The sequence below is a fragment of the Pongo abelii genome, chromosome 3 (genome assembly GCF_028885655.2).
Source record: "Pongo abelii isolate AG06213 chromosome 3, NHGRI_mPonAbe1-v2.0_pri, whole genome shotgun sequence".
Classification (NCBI taxonomy): Eukaryota; Metazoa; Chordata; class Mammalia; order Primates; family Hominidae; genus Pongo; species Pongo abelii.
In genome coordinates, this window is record NC_071988.2 from 52869014 (window position 1) to 52890228 (window position 21215).

At 30.9% G+C, this 21215-nt stretch overlaps 1 protein-coding gene across 2 annotated transcripts in view; it reads left to right on the forward strand.

Moving 5' to 3' along the window:
* Positions 1-21215, forward strand: part of TECRL (trans-2,3-enoyl-CoA reductase like) — a 137489-nt gene that overhangs the window by 111041 nt on the left and 5233 nt on the right. For both annotated transcript variants that reach the window (NM_001133988.1, XM_024245654.2), the window contains 4 exon segments: positions 2623-2666; positions 11946-12003; positions 20148-20233; positions 20621-20666. In NM_001133988.1, coding sequence (NP_001127460.1) covers positions 2623-2666; positions 11946-12003; positions 20148-20233; positions 20621-20666 — 234 coding nt within the window.

Genomic DNA, 21215 nt, shown 5'->3' on the forward strand with positions numbered 1-21215 from the left:
ATTTCCCTCATTTTACCCTCAAAATTAGAAAAATAAAAAAGTTACTGGACTTTTGGACTTTACCTGTTTAATCTTTAATCACATATTCTATACTTTCACTTTATATAAAATATGCTCCTTCAACATACATAATTAAGACTTTAATTCAGGATTTTTTTTTTCTTACATTACTGCCATGATTATTTTTTCTGGTTTTCTATTGTTTTTTTTTTGTCATAATTGACACTGCTGTTCTTTGTGCTGTATGCCAACTGATCTTTTTCCCACTTCTTTTGGAATTCTCTGTGGTAACAGTGTTTGACTTTTATCACAATTTTCACCACAATCTATTCTCATCAAATTTGGCTACATAAAGTTAATAGCATCTGTATATTAATACAGAAAAGCTAACTTAATTGAAAAACAACGTGTTATATACATATTTCCAACACATATTCTACCAGAGAGTTTATTTTCCATACTTCTTGAATAATATTTAAATACAACTAAATGAAATACCTTATCAAAATTGTAAAACTGTCCAGGGGCAGGAACGTTTTAATATCCCCAAATCAGAATGTATCGGTTCAAAAATCTTGATATATAAATGTCTACTATCAACATAATCAAAGAATAATGGCCTATTAGGTTATTTTTACCTATCTAAATGTGAAACATTATACAAATTATAAAATATTATTAAACATTTTAATAAGTGTTATAATGACTAATGTAAAGAGAAAGTTTTTTTCTCTTTACACTACCTATAACTTTGTTTTTTTTGGAAATAAATATGAAAAATATTAGACTCTTCACTCGTTACTTGTTTTTATCACATCATTATTCATTTTCATTTAAAAACAAGAATAAGGCATGTTTACTGCCCTCTGTCTAATGTGCTCTGAACCCTCTCTTCTCTATTCTAATGTCCATTCATTTTTATAAATCAAAGCTTAATTGTGTACTCAGAAGAATCCTCCCTGATCTCCCAGATTACAAAATATCCTTTTCAGTTATTTTGTTAAATACTACATAGATCTGTATAGTAGCACTTATCAATTTTGCAAACTTCCATTTGTTCTCATATGATTAGTACTTTTCCGAGTCAGACTGTAAGTTCAATTAAGATTGACTTCGGCTTTGTGTGTACTTTACCACAAGCACACAGTTCAGTGACTGTCATGAGAGTTCTTGATAACTATAGTTGAATGAGTAAAGTTACACTGAATAGTAGGTATAAATAAAAGAATTATGGCTGATACAGATGCATATCAACCACTTGTGATTTGGCAAGAGCAGAATGTTTAATTATATGGCAAAATTGGTATAACATTATGTTAAGAGAAAAGTAGGTTATAAAATTGTTACATCAAATATTATAAAAATGTACAACATATATGAATATGTCAAAGGGGAAAATCATAATATTGACTGGTTTTCTATGGTTGATGAGATTTTAGTCCATTTTCTTTTCCCTTACTACTTTTCTCTATTTCCTAAATATTTTCTGTTAATATATTTTATTTTACTATTAGATATGTAAACTTCATAAAAACAAAACTTCCAATTCATGTACATATGGTTTGTGTATATATATATATATATACTATGAATATATATCTCTGCAAAATACTTATATAACCTTTAACTGAAATATGCTTTTAAATTTGTAGCCCAAGAAAACAAAATTTAGTAAAAGATTTATACATAAAGATGTTCAAAGCAGTATTATTTATCACACATAAAATTAAAGGGACGTTTTCAGCCATTCTACAATTAATGTTTTAAGAGCTAGCCATGTCTTGCATTATCATGAGATTCAATTACAGTTATGACAATGAGTGTTTAATAATATTGAAAAATCTTTAAATATACTGTTAGGTGAAAAATGCACATTTTAAAATGAGGGATAATATTTTTATGTGTAGATGTAAATGTGTTTATATAAATACAATTTACATGCTCACATACATAAAATGAGAAGATAGGAATGCAACTGTTAATAAACATGATGATAGGTTTATCAAATAATTCTATTTTTATTATTATCGAATATTCCAACTTTTCCACAATGGGCAACTCTACCTTTAGAACATTGCTTTAATGGTGTTTTCTACATTACTCTTTATCTGCCCTTTGGAACTTAACCTATATTTTTCTTTATTTTAAGGTCCGGAAAGTAATACATCATATATTTGTTATAATAAAAATATAAAATACTTATAATTCTGCCTGTTACAAAACATCAATGTAGAAAACAAATGACTATAATCAGCATTTTTCTTTTTATTGTTAAACATTAAAAATGAGAGTTATTTTGTGGTGCCATTATATGCTTGGCCACACTTAAGTGTGCTTTTAAAATGGACAAATACTAAATCTGCCTTCAAGGAGTTTAATAATGCAAATTAATACTATATTCCATTTGTAATTTAAATATCATTATGTTAATAAAAAAATTACATGTGAAAAAAAGTCAACACTTTAGATTGCAAAAGTATCATCCCAAAAGGTGAATTACATACTAGACTGTTCTATCGATTATAGAATTTATACCCAATAAATACTGCCTGAATTATGTCTATATATTTGACAATCCAAACTATGAGTATCTGCATGACATATTCCTTTTCTACTCTCCAGCATTTGGAAACAGGCAAATCACAGTATCTGCTATCAATTTTCTGGTATGTATCATATATATATTTCACTATTCATGCTCTAACTTTGGTACTATTAAGAAGGAAAACAGATTGTATCTGAAGATTTGCCATGTAGAAAATATGATATATATTTATCTAATATACATAATAATATAAAATGAAGTAAATAATTTAACTTTCTATAATCAAGGCTTTAGCTCTCTAAATTTTATAATCAAAATGTAGTCATCTCTAAAGGTTGATTAGAATTATTTGAAATACAATAAATATTTGAAAAATTTATACTCACTGATCTTACTGTATGCACATTTACCAACCTATAAAGAGCAAAAATTTTTTGCAAATCTTACAGACAAACACCCCAAAAACACTTTGGCATAATTGTTAATTTAACTAATTCAAGATGAACACAGAGTTTGCCTTTTTAATAAAACCTGGCTCTTTCTAAACTGTTCTCATTCAATTTCTTTAGATTGTTCTATGTAAATAAACATATACGTAGATAAAATTGCATGGAAATCAATCTGGTACACAAGACTCTTGATTATTTCTAAAATGCATTAATTGTTTCATTTGACACTTTTTTTTAGTGCTTATAAGCTCTATAACTCCTTGCTTTCATCTGTGTTCATATTCTCCTTTCATCCCTGTCATTGATAAATTAGTTAATTCCTATGATTCATCTACAAGTTCATATTTCTTGCAAAGTTTGTGTTCAATAACTTATTTCTAACCATTTTAATACAGGTCATAATCACCTGCCACACTTTGTAAGGAGCTCTCACATGACCCTCTCTTGCTTTCTCTCTCTCTACGTATCTTTAGTTAATAGTTTAGGTAAGAACGTCCTCCACTGTGTTGGCTTTGAAAAGGACAGATCTTTTTTTGTCTTTTCAGCATATAGTTTGGCATAGCAGGAACTCATTACTTGTTTGAATAAATGGCTCAGATTATTTATGTATTTGGAATTTTTTCAACAATATGTTGAAAACATATCACAGCCTTGTAATTTTCCAATTGTGCATACTGTTCAAGGAGAGGAATTCCATGGTTCACGTGTTGTAATAGCGTTATGCAACGTTGTATACAGCGTACTACAACCCCTATTGTATTAAGACTAATGTTCTGATATTAACTACTCAGTAAATCTGAGGGAAGAGAAGAATAAATTCATGGATAAACAAAATAATAACCGCCTATTTGTTAGTAATTTCAGTATGTTTTAGATTAATATCTGATTATTATTCTACTTTTTCTCCTCCTTATGATGTTGTCCACTTTTTCAAAAAAATTGTGGGTTATAATTTTTTCTGTGTAATTAAGACAACTCCCTTTTCATATAATATTATTGATTTCTTCCTTTTTCTCAAATATAATATGGCTATGTATGTATTTATTCCCTCTTTTCAAATGTGTATGACAATACTATAAAATCAGCAAACTATCACAAGGACAAAAAACTAAACACCGCATGTTCTCACTCATAGATGGGAATTGAACAATGATAACACATGGACACAGGAAGGGGAACATCACACACTGGGGACTGTTGTGGGGTGGGGGAAGGGGGGAGGGATAGCATTAGGAGATATACCTAATGCTAAATGACGAGTTAATGGGTGCAGCATACCAACATGGCACATGTATACATATGTAACAAACCTGCACGTTGTGCACATGTGCCCTAAAACTTAAAGTATAATAATAATAAAAAAAAACTTTTAATAAGTCATTTCTTTTATTTAAAAAAGTTATGTTATTATAAATATGTTATAATATTTTTCTCAAAATGTTAAGAGGCATAATTAGACATAAGCAAAATTCTAATAGCTTGCAATTATACTTTTTTTCCCCAGAGACTTAAAAATTCTGCTTTCTTATTAAGCTACTGGTTTTTCCTCTTCACGTATCACTTTATTAATCAAATATATTTCATATAGCCCCAGGCAAAAATTAATAAACCCCAAGATGCTAAATTAGACAAACACTGATAGATGCTGTAATAGACTATGTCCAATAGAGATGAAGCAGGTAAATGTGATAACTTTAATTCCACATTTAAGCACATAACAAGCATTGTCTGTTTCAATCACAGATTTAACAATTTAATAAACTTTAAATTTCTATAATCTTTAGATTTAAATATTTTTTTAAATATTGAAAGTAATATAATTAAAACCTGTGCTTTTAATTATAGATAGTATGATATTAAGTATAGGTGAAAACCTTACTTAAAAGTGAAAAAATTGAATGTAGTTATATTCCATAGAAAAGCAAAATTTAGAAATAAGATAGAATGCCCACTGTGACTCTTTTACACACATAAGTTGTCATAAGAAATAAAGAAGACCTGTTAGTCCTGAAATTTCTTAGTAGTGTTTACTGCTAAGACATATTTAACTTTCACAAATAATATATGATATTAAGATATTAGTGTTAGGAAACTGAATCCATTATAAGACATAATAACAATATTCAATTAGTTGATTGAGTTTGCATATAAACATAAAGAGGCCTACTATTCATTGTAAGCATAACGTTCTGCAAATTAAAGTTTATTCTTCAATTTATAATAACTGAATATATGTGTATGTATGTTTGAAACTTATTATAAATACTATACGTGCAAATGATTTGGAAAGAATAGTCAGCATGTCAAGTCCAATGCGTTTGAAATTATATTCTACTACATACTGTTTATGGTAATATAAACTAACAGTAGATAGTACAATCCATATTGTACAGAAGAAATAAAGGAGAAATTAATGGATCAATCTTATATAATATGCAATTCAACCAGAAAATACCTATCTTAATTGTAAATGCTATTTTTTTTGCTGATAAAACATTATATTAACAAAACTTATTCTTATTTTTGACCTATGTACTCTTTTAATGTAAGATAAAGAAAGTATTATTCATTTAAATTGATTTTGCCCCTGTTGTTATGTAAAATCAGATTATCACCTAGTAAGAAGATAATAGAACCATGTTGAATAGATTTGTAGTTAATTCTCGATTACCCATGTCAGATTAATCTATTTTGTAGACTATTAATGGTTATAAATTTATTTTCATCTCCCTCTGATTTTTTCTACTACTATTCTGAGTTTCCTAACATATTAAGCAAAATATATTGTAAGGAAAACAAAATAATTTACAATGTGTACATAATATGTTGTAAAATCAGGTTCCTATTTCGTGGAAAATTCTTTGATTTTGACTAACTAAAGATATAAAATTAATGGCAATATTGTGCTTCACTCATTTCATTATAGTTTATAATAATTGTCTATTTTGAGCTACGACTAACTTACTCCAAACTGCAGAAATATAAGAGTAATGATTTAAATCAAAATCAGCAGCGATTATAAAACTATAAAGATTTCACTTGTTAGAATATGTGATATCGAATCTAATGTAAAAAGAACTCCTGTGAAAAAATCGTGTATGTTTTCAATCATCATTTACTTCAGAGTTAGTGTATGTAAACTAACTTTCTTTCTGAAGATATTTACTTTATGGTGCTATTTTTATGCTATATTTTCATATTTTTATGTTATACAATATCGCATGAGAGCTCTATAAATTAAAAAATAATTCTGATATTTCCAAGGTTGTGATAATGAGATAGACCATCATAGTAGAGATGAAATAATATTCAGCCTTAAGCAAATCCCAAAATCAAATGATTTGAATTATTTTTATTGATTGATAATAACATCTCCTATATCAAAATTTTTGCAATAATTGTTTCATGCAAAAAATAAATTCATAAAATATATCAAAATATTAATATATATTTCATGTTATGTAATAATATAAATGCAATATCTGAACTTTTATTTACAGTCTTACCATTATTTATTTTGAAAACTGAAAATATATTGGTTAGTACATGTATTTTTGGTTAAACCCAAAATTTACACTAAATGTATTTCTTTTAAAGCACAATACATGTTATCTTTATGTCTGTATAAAAGATAGAAATGTGTATGAAAGAGCTTCATAATAAAAGTGCAGAAAGTACAAATTGAAAAAAGGTCTATAATTTTATGAACATAGTAATATAAATTATCATAAGATAAAATGTTTATGAATGCTGAAGCATTGTGATACTGGCTTATATTGTCAAAAGCACTTAATTCTATGTGGATATGCATTATCTATTAAAGTAGAAATTAAATTGTCCAAGATCAGAATAGTTAATAAATTTCCTAAGTGAAAGTTTATAATAATATATTTAGCTACAATTGTCCTTATTTTTGAAATATTGATTCAAGTAAAATAAATAAAACATAAGATATAATTATTATTATATTATTGTTGCTACAGATAAAATAATAATAACTGAAACTCTAAATAAACTGAGCATATGTTATTACCACGTTTCTTTCTACATTGGTTCATACTATACGGATTTACAATTCCAGTTTTAGAAGACATGTAAGGGTGCTTTCTTGAAGATTCATCAGACGCTTTTTTTTTTGTCCGTGAAAGCAAATGTTTATTAGAGAAACACCTCTGTAAGCAAACAATGAGTATATTATTACAACTGTTTCTTCATTAGTACCTATTAGGGCATATTTTGATGTCTAGCTATAACAGGAAAATATAAGTATGCTTTGCCAAAGATGCATCATAACCTATTTTCTTTCAGTGAATAAATGTTTGGCAAAGGAAATAGATGAAAAGTATTAGCGTTAGGAACATTTTAGCAATGTCTACATTTCAATTAAATTAATACAATGACTATTACTTATTGCTCCGATGATAAAATTATAAGATATTGCACCTGCCGGCCGGGTGCGGTGGCTCACGCCTGTAATCCCAGCTCTTTGCGAGGCCGAGGCAGGTGGTTCACTTGAGGTCAGGAGTTTGAGAACAGTCTGGCCAACATGGTGAAACCCCGTCTCTACTAAAAATACAAAAATTAGCTGGGTGTGGTGCTTGCACCTGTAATCCCAGTTACTTGGGAGGCTGAGGCAGGAAAATTGCTTGAGCCCAGGAGGCAGAGGTTGTAGTGAACCAAGATGATGCCACTGCACTCTAGCCTGAGTAACAGAGCAAGATTCCGTCTCCAAAAAAAAAAATTATATATATATATAGCACCTGCCAAAAATTAATAATGATATTAACAATATCAATGCATGTAAAAGTGAGAACAGTTACATTAAAAGATAAAACAGATCATTTTCATTCCTATGAAAATATTATGAGATCACAATATAAGGATTAATTATTTTTATTGTGGAAACCAAAAAGATTTTACTAACACAAAATGACAGAGCCTGACTAATTGATGGCTATCAATTCTATATTAGGACATGTGAGTTTTGTTCTATTGATACATCACTTTCATTTATTTGAAGAAGAGAATGATCAACTTTATGAGGCCTGTAAAAAATTAACAATATTTAAATATTGTGAAAGTGTATCATTGCAAGCTGTCCTCCCTCGACCCCTTGCTTTAGTCATTGGTAATTGGTATCATTTCACAACGACACCGGGCTACTGACGAAAACACAATGCTTAACAGTAAAAGATGAACAACTTTATTGCTGAAATCCCATATATTATAATTCAATTGTGTACTTCAACCTGAGAGAGTGAGATTTAACAGGGTGTATTTTTTAAAAAAAATTGTAGAGCACAGTATGCTGCATAATGCATCACTTCTAATAATATACATTAACAAAAGTCCTCGGTAGGTTATTAATTTGATACTGCCCTACACTGAACATTGTTAAATATTTGGAAGTACTGATTAAAAATAAAATTAATAGGTCAGAGAAATGAGAGTATAGAGGGTCCTGAAAAAGTACGTGTTTTTATTTACTTTCTTGATCAAGGTATTTATTTAAGCAAAAGATTATTTTTGTGTGTAGACACTGATTCTTCAATATCGTATTAGTTGACAATTTATTTTATATTTATCCTTATAACGATAACTCTAGAAAATAGAATGGATTATTCGTTCGTTAACATTCTGCTATTATTCAAATGAATGCTAGTTTGAAGCAAGAAGTATTCAAATTACTCAATAAAGATTATATAAGTACAAATAAATATTTTTAAATTTGTTTTAAGCCACACCTGTGCATAAAAATGTAAGGTTCATTTAAATTTTTTTATTTATCATCCTAAAGTTCATTATTACTTAAAACACTAGCACCTAGTGGATTTTTTATTAATTATGGGGAAAAAGCACATTACATACTATTTACCGTCTTAACTATTTTAGTGTACATCTTATTAGTGTTAAATATAATCACATTGTAGAGCAAAAAGCACCTAGTTACTTTTTATTAAATAAATCTAGGCCATCTTGTTCTTGACAACAGAAGCAGTTCTGGAAATGTCCCTGGGTTGCTTATAGTTCTGTGAGTGTGTTTAGAAAATGTAAACATTTTTATTTGATAGGTTAAATTTTTTGACTAAAAGTACAATTATTGAAAATTTTTAATTGTGAATGATTAAGCCATTTAATATTCTTAATTTGTTATACTATAATAATGTAGGAAAATGATGCTGCTTCTTACATGTAGTGTTCAAGTACTATTTCTTCCTAAATTTATCTGGGCAATGTTTTCTTCGTATTTTTATTATGTTACTATGTGTTTATTGTCTAGAATATCTTGAACATCTGTGTCACATAAGGGCCACACATAGGTAATATGTAGCATCTCATGTTTTATTATGTAAGATAATTTTTAACTTTTAATAATGTAAAATCAAACTTCTTCATAGCATCAGTCCCAACTTTGTTTATTAAATTTCTTTTTAAACTTACTGTATGCCAAATGAAGACATATTTAGATAAACACCAATCCAGGAGAAATATATGTCATGCTGAGAAATATTCCAGTGTTTCACATTTAATTGGCTCTGCAATTATAATCAGTAATAGAACAATACATTGAGTTTTACAGCACTGACTGAGCTTCTTGATCTTATTCAGCCTTTACCCAAAAGGAAATTATATCACCAGTTTTATCTAATTCAGTTAGCATTGCAAACTGTATTGGATTCAGCTGAAGGTGTAAAAGCCAGTGCTTAAAATGGAAATTACTAGTTATTATTGCTCTTTAAAATCCTTAAGAAACTGCTAAATTAATATTTAAGAATCTCTAAGCATAGAGATATAGTTGTTTTTTCTCCCCACTCTTACCATGTAAGCATTTCATCAGTAGATAGCAAAATGGAAAAGCTGGCTTCTTTACCACTTTCTTTTTCTACCTTTCTCTCTCATACTTTTTGTTTTAGTATTTAATTATATTTTCTTCCAGGGGCAGGTTCACCTAATGAAAAATTTGGTGTTATTATAAATCTATCCAGGCTCTAACTAAACCTACATGCTTTTTTTTTCATGGCTCATTATTTGGTTAAACAAGTGACGTTCCAATATTTAGTTTTATGGTGATAAATAAGCAGGAAGAAGAAAATATTTTGATGTTTGAATGAGTATGAAAATATTAATAATCTCAAAACAAATATGTTTCATCACGAGAATTATAATTTCTAAAACATATTTTTTCACAAATTTTGGTAACAACTTGCTTTTTAATAAATATTTTATAATATTTTCTATTTTTGTGTTTGGCACTGTGAGTGATGGAAAACAAATATGACAAGCTGTCTAAGTTGAACGATGTACAAAAGATACGAACACTAAACAGAAATGTAACAAACCATTAGTTTAGTAATTATGGGTTTTGTAGTGCTAACGATTTGTTAGAATGAAGTCTAGAGAAGTGAGATTACTGTAGGATAATCTGTGGAAGTTTCTATTGATTAAATTGATAACTAAAATTATCACAATAATTTTATTGAGCAAATAGGATGTGCAGGGTACTTGACTTTATTCAATCATCATGAATTCTCTACAAACAGAAATTAATATTTGCATTTAGGTGAAGAAATGAAATTCCAAATGTGAAATTCACTTAGTCTCTCATACATAGTAAATGAAATATGTGGCATGTGAATGCAGCTTCATGCCACAAAAGCCCACACACTTATCCACATTTACATGTAAAAATTTCAACTTAAAAAGTATTACCTGAAAATTCAATATTCCACTGACTTTCTAATGATAACTTAAGAAACCAAAAGCCTTTTCTATAATTATTTTGTGTAGTTATGTTGGTACAAAATTTGTATTTGTATTGTTTTCTGGATCTTCAAACACAGTTTTAATATATTTGGTTTATTGGTTTACATTGTGTCCTGGGTGAATTAATTTATTGAAGTTGATTATTTTAAGTAGCATTTTTACCTAACAGTTCTAGATGATGAAAATGGATTTAAATTTTCTCTTTCAATCTATTTTTTTCCTAAAATTTAGAAAGTGTTGAAATATATACCAGTTATTTATTGTGAGAAACATCCAGAAATTAAAGTCCATAGAACTATTATTATATATGAAAAATGCATACAGAAATGGTTGAAAAGAACAAAATCAGATATATTTTATGAGATTAATAACATTAAAGGCACTGAGTTTAATGGGTGCTCAACTTTTGGGATATATTACAAGTTGAATGACTTCAAACAATAGTGATTTTGAATAACATATTCTGTTATCAGTAATATAGTATTTATATGTCACATACATACCTTATGTTAAATCAGATAAGGTATATATGGCAGACAAAGGAAGGGTCTTACCCTCACAGGACACATGTTGCGAACTGGGAACATTATCATTCTCAGGTGATGGTGGTAAGCCTTTGATCTTGGAGGGACATAATGGCCTATTAACAGGGACAACTAGTAGAGTGCATATAATCAAGAGGTCATGATGACAGATAAGCAGCAGGTTTCTTTGTGTGGCAGCACTGCTCACAGTAGTTTTCTAAACTGAGCTGAAACTAGCTGGAAATCAAACAATCACCATTTCACTAGAAATATTTTTACTGTTAATGAACTGAGATTAATATAAAGCTATGCCAAATTTGTCTTCAGCAAGAGTTGTCTCTGTGTGATTTGGAAGTCTCCCCATAGTAACAAGTACAAAGCTGATTAACAAGACAGTTTAAACTTGATTATCAAACAGTGTGAAAAATATCTTCAGAATTTCCAACTTGTTGTGACTAATTATTTTTATTCAATATATGCCAGCAACAGCTTCTTTCATTGTTATAATTTAAAAAATACTTCTCTTTATGATTAGAATAAAATATATATCTTTTGAATCTTTGGGATTAATGTACAACACAGATTTTATATAACTCTAGAATATGTTTTTTTAAAAAATAGGCAGAGGTATATCACACTGAAAATGTTAAAAATGTTTTGCAGATTTGTGAAGCTGGGAATCATTTCATCAATGTAATGTTGTCTCATCCCAATCACACAGGTTAGTTCTTTTTTCTTTTTCTTCTCTTTAGAGTGAATTATGTTAACAATTTTTTTAATCTTACTTCAAAAAATCTTTAAAAATCAAAATATCAATAGTTGGAAATATGTATGCCACATTTTTTTCCCTTTTATGTCTAGTTTTTCCAAATATTTGAACCAAGTCATATTCTCTAATAATGATTTCTCTAAAATGAAGTGTGCATGCACACTATCACCCTCCCCACATACACTAAACAACATCACTTAAATATGTAAATAAATGAACTAATGAGTAAGAACAAAAGCAGTACAAAATCACTTGATGAATATCCAACTAAACCCTCAATATTGATCTCATTTGTACAATATTTGATACAGTCCTACTATTTCAAATAATTACCTTTAGTTTTCTTTTTTGTAATGATGGTAATCTTTCATTGAAAAACACAATGGCACTGAAATATCAATGCCTGGGAGAACATTTCAAAGTTAGTAGTATATTTAGGTTGGTGCAAAAGTAACTGCGGTTTTGGACCATGAATTTTAAATCATTATAACTAGTCTCATACACATCTTTATTAAACAAAATAGGAATCATTATAATCAACACATTTTTGCCAATGAAAAATAGTTTATTCTTGTAGTATAAAAATCCATGCTTCAGAATTCAACAAACTCTTGAAAAGCATTTTCTGCCCCCTGCTGATCGTGGAAGCATTTTCCCTGCAAAACATTGTCCAGATGCTTGAAGAAGTGGTAGTCAGTTAGTGAGAGGTCAGGCGAATATGGTGGATGAGGCAAAACTTTGTAACCCAATTCATTCAACTTTTAAAGTGTTGGTTGTGTGATGTGCAGTCAGACACCGTCATGGAGAAGAATTGGGTCCTTTCTGTTGACCATTGTTGGCTGCAGACATTGCAGTTTTCAATGCATCTCATTGATTTGCTGAACATATTTCTCAAATATACTGGTTTTGCTAGGATTCAGAAAGCTGTGGTGGATCAGACTGGCAGCAGTCTACCAAACAGTGACCATGACCTTTTTTTCGGGGGCAAGTTTGGCTTTGGGAAGTGCTTTGGAGCTTCTTCTCAGTCCAACCACTGAGTTGGTCATCACCAGTTATATAAAATCCACTTTTTGTTGCACGTTAAATTCCGATCAAGAAATGGTTCATTGTTCTTACTTACATAGAATAAGAAAAGACAACACTTCAAAATGACTTTTTTTATATATATTTTCTATCAGCTTATGAGGAACTGACTTATCCAGCTTTTTCACCTTTCCAATTTGCTTCAAATGCCAAAGGACTGTAGAATGGTCGATGTTGAGTTCTTCAGCAACTTCTCCTGTAGCTGTTAAGAGGATCAACTTTGATGATTCATCTCAATTTGTCAATGTCAACTTCTGATGGCCAGTCACTGTGCTTCTCATCTTCAAGGCTCTCACAAAACTTCTTAAACCACCACTGCATTGTGTGTTCATTAGCGGTTCCTGGGCCAAATGTCTCGTTGATGTTGTGAGTTGTCTCCACTGCTTCATGACCCATTTTGTACTTCTTTTCTTTCTTTCTTTTTTTTTTTTTTTTTAAGATGGAGTCTCGCTCTTGTAGCCCAGGCTGGAGTGCAATGGTGTGATCTTGGCTCACTGCAACTTCTGCCTTCCTGGTTTCAAGTGATTCTCCTGCCTCAGCCTCCTGAGTAGCTGGGATTACAAGTGCACACCACCATGCCCAGCTAATTTTGTATTTTTAGTAGAGACAGGGTTTCGCCATGTTGGCCAGGCTGGTCTCAAACTCCTGACCTCAGGTGATCTGCCTGCCTTGGCCTCCCAAAGTTCTGGGATTACAGACATGAGCCACAGTGCCTGGCCCATGGCCCATTTTGAACTCAATTAAGAAAATTGCTCCAATTCGCTTTTTGTCTAACATCATTTCCATAGACTAAAATAAACATAAAATACCAGCAAGTAATAAGTCATTAGCAAAAAATATAAGTGAGAAATGCCCATTAAAATGTTGTATAACATAACCACATTTATTTAATAATGTATTCCAATATAAAACAGCAAATTTCAACAATGCAAAAACTCAATTACTTCTGTACTCACCTATACATTTGAAAAAGTTTACAGTCTCCATTATTTAAAGATATTTTTGGTAAATCAGTCATCTCATTTAGGCTCAATTATATGTAGGGATTCCCAACTGCTAACCCTATATAATATATAATTTAATTGTAAATTCAAATAGAAATGATAAACATTCAACATCAACTTGAATTTCTTCACATTTTCTTGCCTTCCATGCTTCTGGCAGGCTAGTGAAACATATAAAACATTTTCCAGAATAGTTGTTATGTAAAATAAAATATATATAATTACAAAGGAAAATTATTATATTAGAACAATTGTGAATATATGAAAAAGCTATAATATAAGCATATGTTTGTTATTACACATTACATAATATTGTGATGAGTACTCAACTTTTTGAGTATTGGTGATAAATTATGTATATGCAGATTTAAAAAGAAGTGTACTGTGACTTAAAAATATCTGTGCTTTATCTTGGTGAAAAAAAATTACATGTAAGGCCAATGCTGTTGTAGTTTGTGGTCCTCATTTGCAGTGGAGTGAAGCCTATATTTCATTAAGAGATTGAATGCCATTTTTATCTGATCCAAATTCATAGATATATTGAATTTTCTTTGGATGCATGTGAACAACAAGTGAAAAATATCTGAGAGTCTAAATTTTTTTAGTAGAGAAGCAAAACACAATATAATCTAATAAAATGCTAGCATTGCCAAAGTTAGAAATATCACAAATTTTAGTCTTATCTAGGTGACTAGCAATGTAATCAACTCAAGCTTCTTTATTTATCTGGAATATGGTGTCACCATTTGAAAATGAAAATTTTAAGTCATCCAGTAATTTTGAAATTGTTCACGTAAGAAGGCCCCCCTCTTTTAATGTTCACTCTTTATCTTGCTTTGTATATTGCTCTTGAGGAATCACATGCCAACCTAATTCTCTCTCTTTTGTCAAATGATGGTTTTATTGCTTCGATGAGCAGGTGACTTTTTTATTATAAAAGTCTATGAATTTTGAGGGAGTGTCTAAGGGTTGATGATTCCCAACCAATTTCCCCAGATCACTAGGTACCCTTCGAGCAGGTTAATCCATGTTTTTTTTTTAAGTTCTAAAACATTTCCTCAAATTACAATTTTAAAATTAGTTTTATTACATTGTGGAGTATGAGGGGGGTTACACTGTACCTATGTTCCTTCCCCTGTCTCTAGCTTCTCTATCACTTTCTCTTTGACTATCTTTGTCCCTTTTTTGGCTATTCTTTTTATCTGCTTAATATCCTCTGTTCTGTTGAATATTACATTCTTAAGCAAATGAAAATGTATTTCATATTACTGGGAAAGTTTCTTCTTTGTCCACAATTTCTTGAGTACAATCAACTCTTATTTTGTATTATATCTTCTTTTTTTTTCCATATCTATTTTCAGTTTTGGGATTTCTTAAGGTTAGGTTCTTTGGTAATTGTGTGTGTGTGTGTTCCATACATTTTGTTTTGTTTTCCTTGTGGGGGGTTAGTTTTTGTCTGCAAACGAAAACACTTTCTAGTTTATTCACACAGAAGCATCATGTAAATGCTGATTGATTTACATTTATTATTAAATGTGTGAATTGACTTTGAAGAAAAATAACATAGTTTTTTACAGATGAGGTTACTGAAATCTCTAAAAAACAAAGTGTGTTCTGGAAACAGAGGAGGTTTTTCATTGTGTCTTCTCATCCTCTAACATCCTTGTTTTCTAAATTCCTTGAATCCCAGAGCATGCTTCTTTCTTTCCCTTCCCTTCTAAGCTTCCACATGATGCCTTCCCTCTCTGAGCAAACTTCTCTGGGCATCATTTTCTTTCTTGGAAACAATGTCTTCCAAGATGACAATCTCTGGCCTCAACTAATTTCAGATAATTGTATTCAATTTCTCCCCATCCAGGGTTCTGATCTATCACATCCCAGATCTTTTCTCAAAGTGAACTCTCATCTTCTGATTATGAATTCTTAATAGCTACATACTCAATGCATTATTTTTCCTTACATAAAATCTTTATCAGTTCCTGTGTCAGCTCTAAATCGGTGTCTCCTACTCTTGAATTTTTATTTTCTCACTTACATATTAATTGGAGTTTGTTGTAATGTCTATTAGATGTGCTTTAGGCATGGTTATGTCTAGAAGGGAACCATTTAATATTGATGGTACAAAATGTCATGAGTCATGTTCTCAGGTGGCAGAAATTTGTATAAAAGAAGGTTGGTAGGAATTATGGAAAAGAGGCAAGGAATGAGAACTATGCCAAAGGGGAAGCTGAGCTGTGATGTAGTCACAAGAATGGACTCAGTCAACTCTATTGGGTATCTGAAGCTAGGATAACCCTGTAGAGGTGTCAAGAGCTGGAATGACTGGAGACAGATAAGTTGGATGTGAGTCTACCTGAGGAAGAAAAAGACCTTGTAAGGCAGTTCCCTTTAGTCAAGGCCATTTTCTCAGAGGGTATGACAGTTGAAAGGAAGCTTCAGCAAATGTAGATATTGTGCAGACTACAAAGTATATATATTCCAATTATTATTTATTTATGATCTGGATAAATTACCACCTTTGTGAATCCACTTTGTCTAACAGTCCTTAAAATGTGAAAATGCCACTTTTTCTAGTGTATGCTTCCCTGAATCAATGAAGTCCTTTTAGTAAAGATCCCTGAAATCATTATCATCTGCATTTGTTTTGGTGTTACAATATCTTTCCTCCCAGACTATTCTTTCCTCAGTGAGTTTGGAGTCTTAGAACTGATTCATGTTCCAGTACTGAGAAAGGAATAGTAGATCTGACATTGCACCAGCTGTCTCAAGTCTCTTAACTATTCATCTATAATTTATTTTGTTTGTCTAAACTTAGCAATAGCATTGTTGGGTATCCAACTATCTAGCTTCTAGAGACATTGTGTTCTACTAGCCAAACATAACTTTCTGTGAGTCAAGCCTCCTATGAACAGGCCACTCATTTTGGCTCATGAACAATTAAGTACTGTAATTGGAACTGCCTTGATTTTCTAGGGAGTGGTGTGAGGAAGGGTCCTTTAATCCCGTTCACTACTAGTCGTCTCTGTTCTAAGATGATTTCACTTACAGTAAGCCTGATACAGAAAAGAGCCAATGCGAATCTTAGTGATGATGGTGTTCCTTTCACTACCATATTCCCTGTATTTTTGAAAAGTGGTGCATCCTATTGGCTCTCCCATGGAACATGAGAAGAAACCTAAGAACATGAAACGGGGGGAAAATTCCTTGCATAGAAAGAAGCACTCTCTTTTCAACCTTGCATAGACTATCTGCTCTAGGATTCCTATTTCTCTAAGGCACTTAGCACCTTCTTTCCCAGCCTGCCATGGAAATTCTAACATTTCTTCTTTGCTTATTGTGGGCTATTGCTTTGCTCATGCTTCCAGGTGCATATCATTAGTGTGTTTGTACAATCTTAGAGGGATATTTACTCCTATATTCCAGGACAGTGCTCCAAAAACATAAACAAATCTTTATTCAATTTTATACTTTACCCCTCTTTTCAAACACCCTCAGATTCCAACCCCATGTGTATTTTCCTATAATTTGTTGGTTCATGCTGGCTAGGTTCTGCAGCTCCTTTGGGACATTATCTTTTTTGTTCTCTGTCAGCCCCAGAACAGCCTCAGGTAGTTTATATTGTGATATAACCCTGGTTGTAGTGGCTAGAAGAAAAGATAGGGGAGATCTTCAAGGGGGGTATTCTTGCAGTGTAGTGCCTTCTGTGTTGCTTTTAAGGAAGGATGTGCTCAACTTTCATAGGGAAGAGTGGGCCACCTCTGCAGACTCAAGGAATTTATGAAAACCTAGACATTCCAAGATTTTGTGGTAAATAAACTTGACTTAACAGATCTGCATTGGATTGGAGTTGTACATTCTTTAGAGTTTGACTACTTTTGCAGTTAAGACCTGGACCTATTTCTTAGCTTTTTCTGCCCTCTTTGAGCCTCTTTGCATATTATCTAGGTGGACCTCTAACTTTCACAACTGGCTTTTAATTGCCAATTAGCAGTTTGTTTTAGATGTGTTTGTTGAGCCATTCAGTCCCACTTGTAATATTAGACCAGACAGAATATTGTTTTCAACCACTATAACATAACAATATACCAGTAGTAAAAGGTTTTTACACTTGGATTGCTACCCTGTACCATTAGCTATCTGTCTGCACCTACCATCAGCTATGGAGTACTCATTGCAGGCCTTTTGGTAAGTTATTCAACTCTAAAATGCCATTCCAACATCTGCTTTTTGGGCCATTCCTGGTGCCAACTATGTAAGCTGGGTTTTCTGGAATGCAAATGCCAGGATGGAGATTAATACTCAGGAGGATTGTTAAGGAGTAGTTTTATGGATAGAAGAAATAAATCACATTTAAGTAGGAAATTGAGAGCAATATAGTCTCAACAAGCCTCCAATGATTGCATGGGACATTCTAAAACTGGGATGAACAATCCATGTTCTCCTGAATTGAGTTAATCAATTTTCAATATTGATCAAATACCATATTAAGTCTAAATCAGTGAGTGTGACCTTGGGTGAGGTTGCTTCCAACTATAGGGAGTACTAAAAGTTGAAGGTTCTCTGCCAGTAGCACTCCCTGAAGCAATGGAATAAACCTCATATGCCTAAAGAAGAATCTGGTGGGGCAGCATTTTAATGTAAAAAACCTCCTGACTTTAATTTAATAGAAGCTCTATTATAATAACTATAGGTTGAGGTAACATTTATGAAGAATGTAAGTATTAAACTAGTAACTCCTAAACTTATTTAATATTACAGTTAACAGCAACTGTGTATACTTGAAACAATATTATCTATATACATATATTTTTCTGTGTCATAAGGCGTATCCATTATTTAATCTACAAACCAGATCTGGAAAAAATGTAGATTTGTAGACCCTTGATCATTCCACACCTCTAGGGGCTGAACACTCATAAATTACAGGCTCTAAAGTAGACTATTCCCTGAACCTTCTGCCTCTGAAATTCAGTGACTATAACTTGGGTAGATTCCTCAATTATCTTTTTTTATTAATATAGGACATTACACAAAGGTGTCTACATAAATGCTGTAAAAAATCAGTAATAACGAAAGACCTACATATTTATTTTTATGAACAGTTGTAAAATCTGCACAATACTTAGCATAATTTTTAACTTTGATATTTCAGCAATTGTTACAATTTTGAAAACAACACACTGACATTTTATTATGACTTTAGAGTTATAAGTAAAAGAGTTTAGCTGATTTGTTATCTGATTAAATCTTGGTATGGAGAATAAAACAGTAATTTTATAATTCATATTAACTTTTACAAATGTCACAGCTCCAAGTTCAACCTGAAATCATTAAAAATTTGTTATCTAAAATGTTTCTTAAAAACAATTGAAAGGGGAAAATAATTAACAAAAAGTGACAATATGTGAAGTATAATGAGAGATGTAAATATCAATCCTGACCGCTGAACAGAAACGTGGTATCTCAGAATATTAACTATACTGATATTCAGTGTAATCCTTTTATTAGAGGTGTGCATACTTTTCTGGTATAAATGACATCTTTATAAAATTCCTTATGACTTTCACCAATTTAAACAGGGAATTTTGAAGTATTTAATAATCTCAAACAAATATATCTTCTTTGATAGTAAAGGGGAATGTGAAGAGGTGGGCAAATGTTAAAACACACTATAATTTCAGTATGTAGTACTATTTCAACTATTATAATGTAAAAATAATTTATATATATTTAAGATCTTAAAGAATTGATTATCCTTTTGTACTCTGCAGTGTTACAGCAACATAGCTATAGACATGGTATGAAAATGACAGCTATTTTATTTGAGTCAAAAGGTTATAGCATTTAAAGCTGTCTCTTCTGAGTAATTTGCGAAATAGGTTGCTATAAATATGTGATGACATTTCATGTGGTACACAGTTATTTTGTGGAACTTAGTATTATATAATAAGCATATGATCAGATTTGCAATATGTAGCATCATTGACATTTTACTTTACTTTGAAAAAGGAAACAACGCCTGTTTCCCAAGTCCAAATTATAACCCCTTCACATGGATGTTTTTCCTGGTTTCATGTCCTAACTACACCTATGAGGTATGTTATTTATGTATGTAAATGCTTGAATCCTATTCATGATATACTAAATGCATGTGCTTATGTATTTATATGTATTATAAATTAATATATACAGGAAAAATATAGAGGTCTTATCCATAGATCATGGTATAACAAAATAGAACATTTCAATCACAATTTTCTCAAATATTAAACAATGTCTTTCATTTTCTTGTAAATATGATCCCATTTTATGAGATTGCTTATTACTTTATATGTAAAAATTAAATTATTATTTCTTGAAAAAGTAATCCTATCTATAAGTTTTCTAATATTTTAAGCCTTAAAATTACCTATTAAAGCCACAAGTGAACAAATTACTAGATTCTATTTATGTATGTGCTAATTTAAGTTTTAATATAACAGATTGGATCATGGATTAGTTTCACAGTCATGACACAAACACTGCCAGGTAAGACCTAGATTTACTGACAATTAATCAAAATAAATGCATCTTTAGGATGAATGGTTTCTGAGAAAAAGTTATTATAGTACTAAAGTATAGCATGATTGTAAAAAGATTTCATAGTTTCATATTGAGTTTGATTAAAAGCAGTATTAAAATATATTGAAGTACTTTTGCTCTTCATCCCTGTATAATTGTTGCTTAACCCAAGCCAGGAATTGTAATCCAAATGTATTTATTAAGCAATGAAGTTTTGTTTAGAAGAAGTTTTGATAACAATGCATTTCGCTTGAAACTTCTTCTTGTGCATGTGCACAGGCATGTGTGTGTGTTTTGTGTTCAAAGGAAGAGTTGGGGTGTATGAGAGTTCATCTTGAATACTGAGCATTTTAACACAACTAAGAAGTTGAATTGCATGATTTCCACATAGTAGAAGGGACATATGTAATGTCCATTTTATCCATTTTGTTATATTGTACAAAAGTTTTGAATCACAATTAATGTGGTTTATTATATTATGTGCATGTAGAGGAATATTATATGCATATAGGCAAC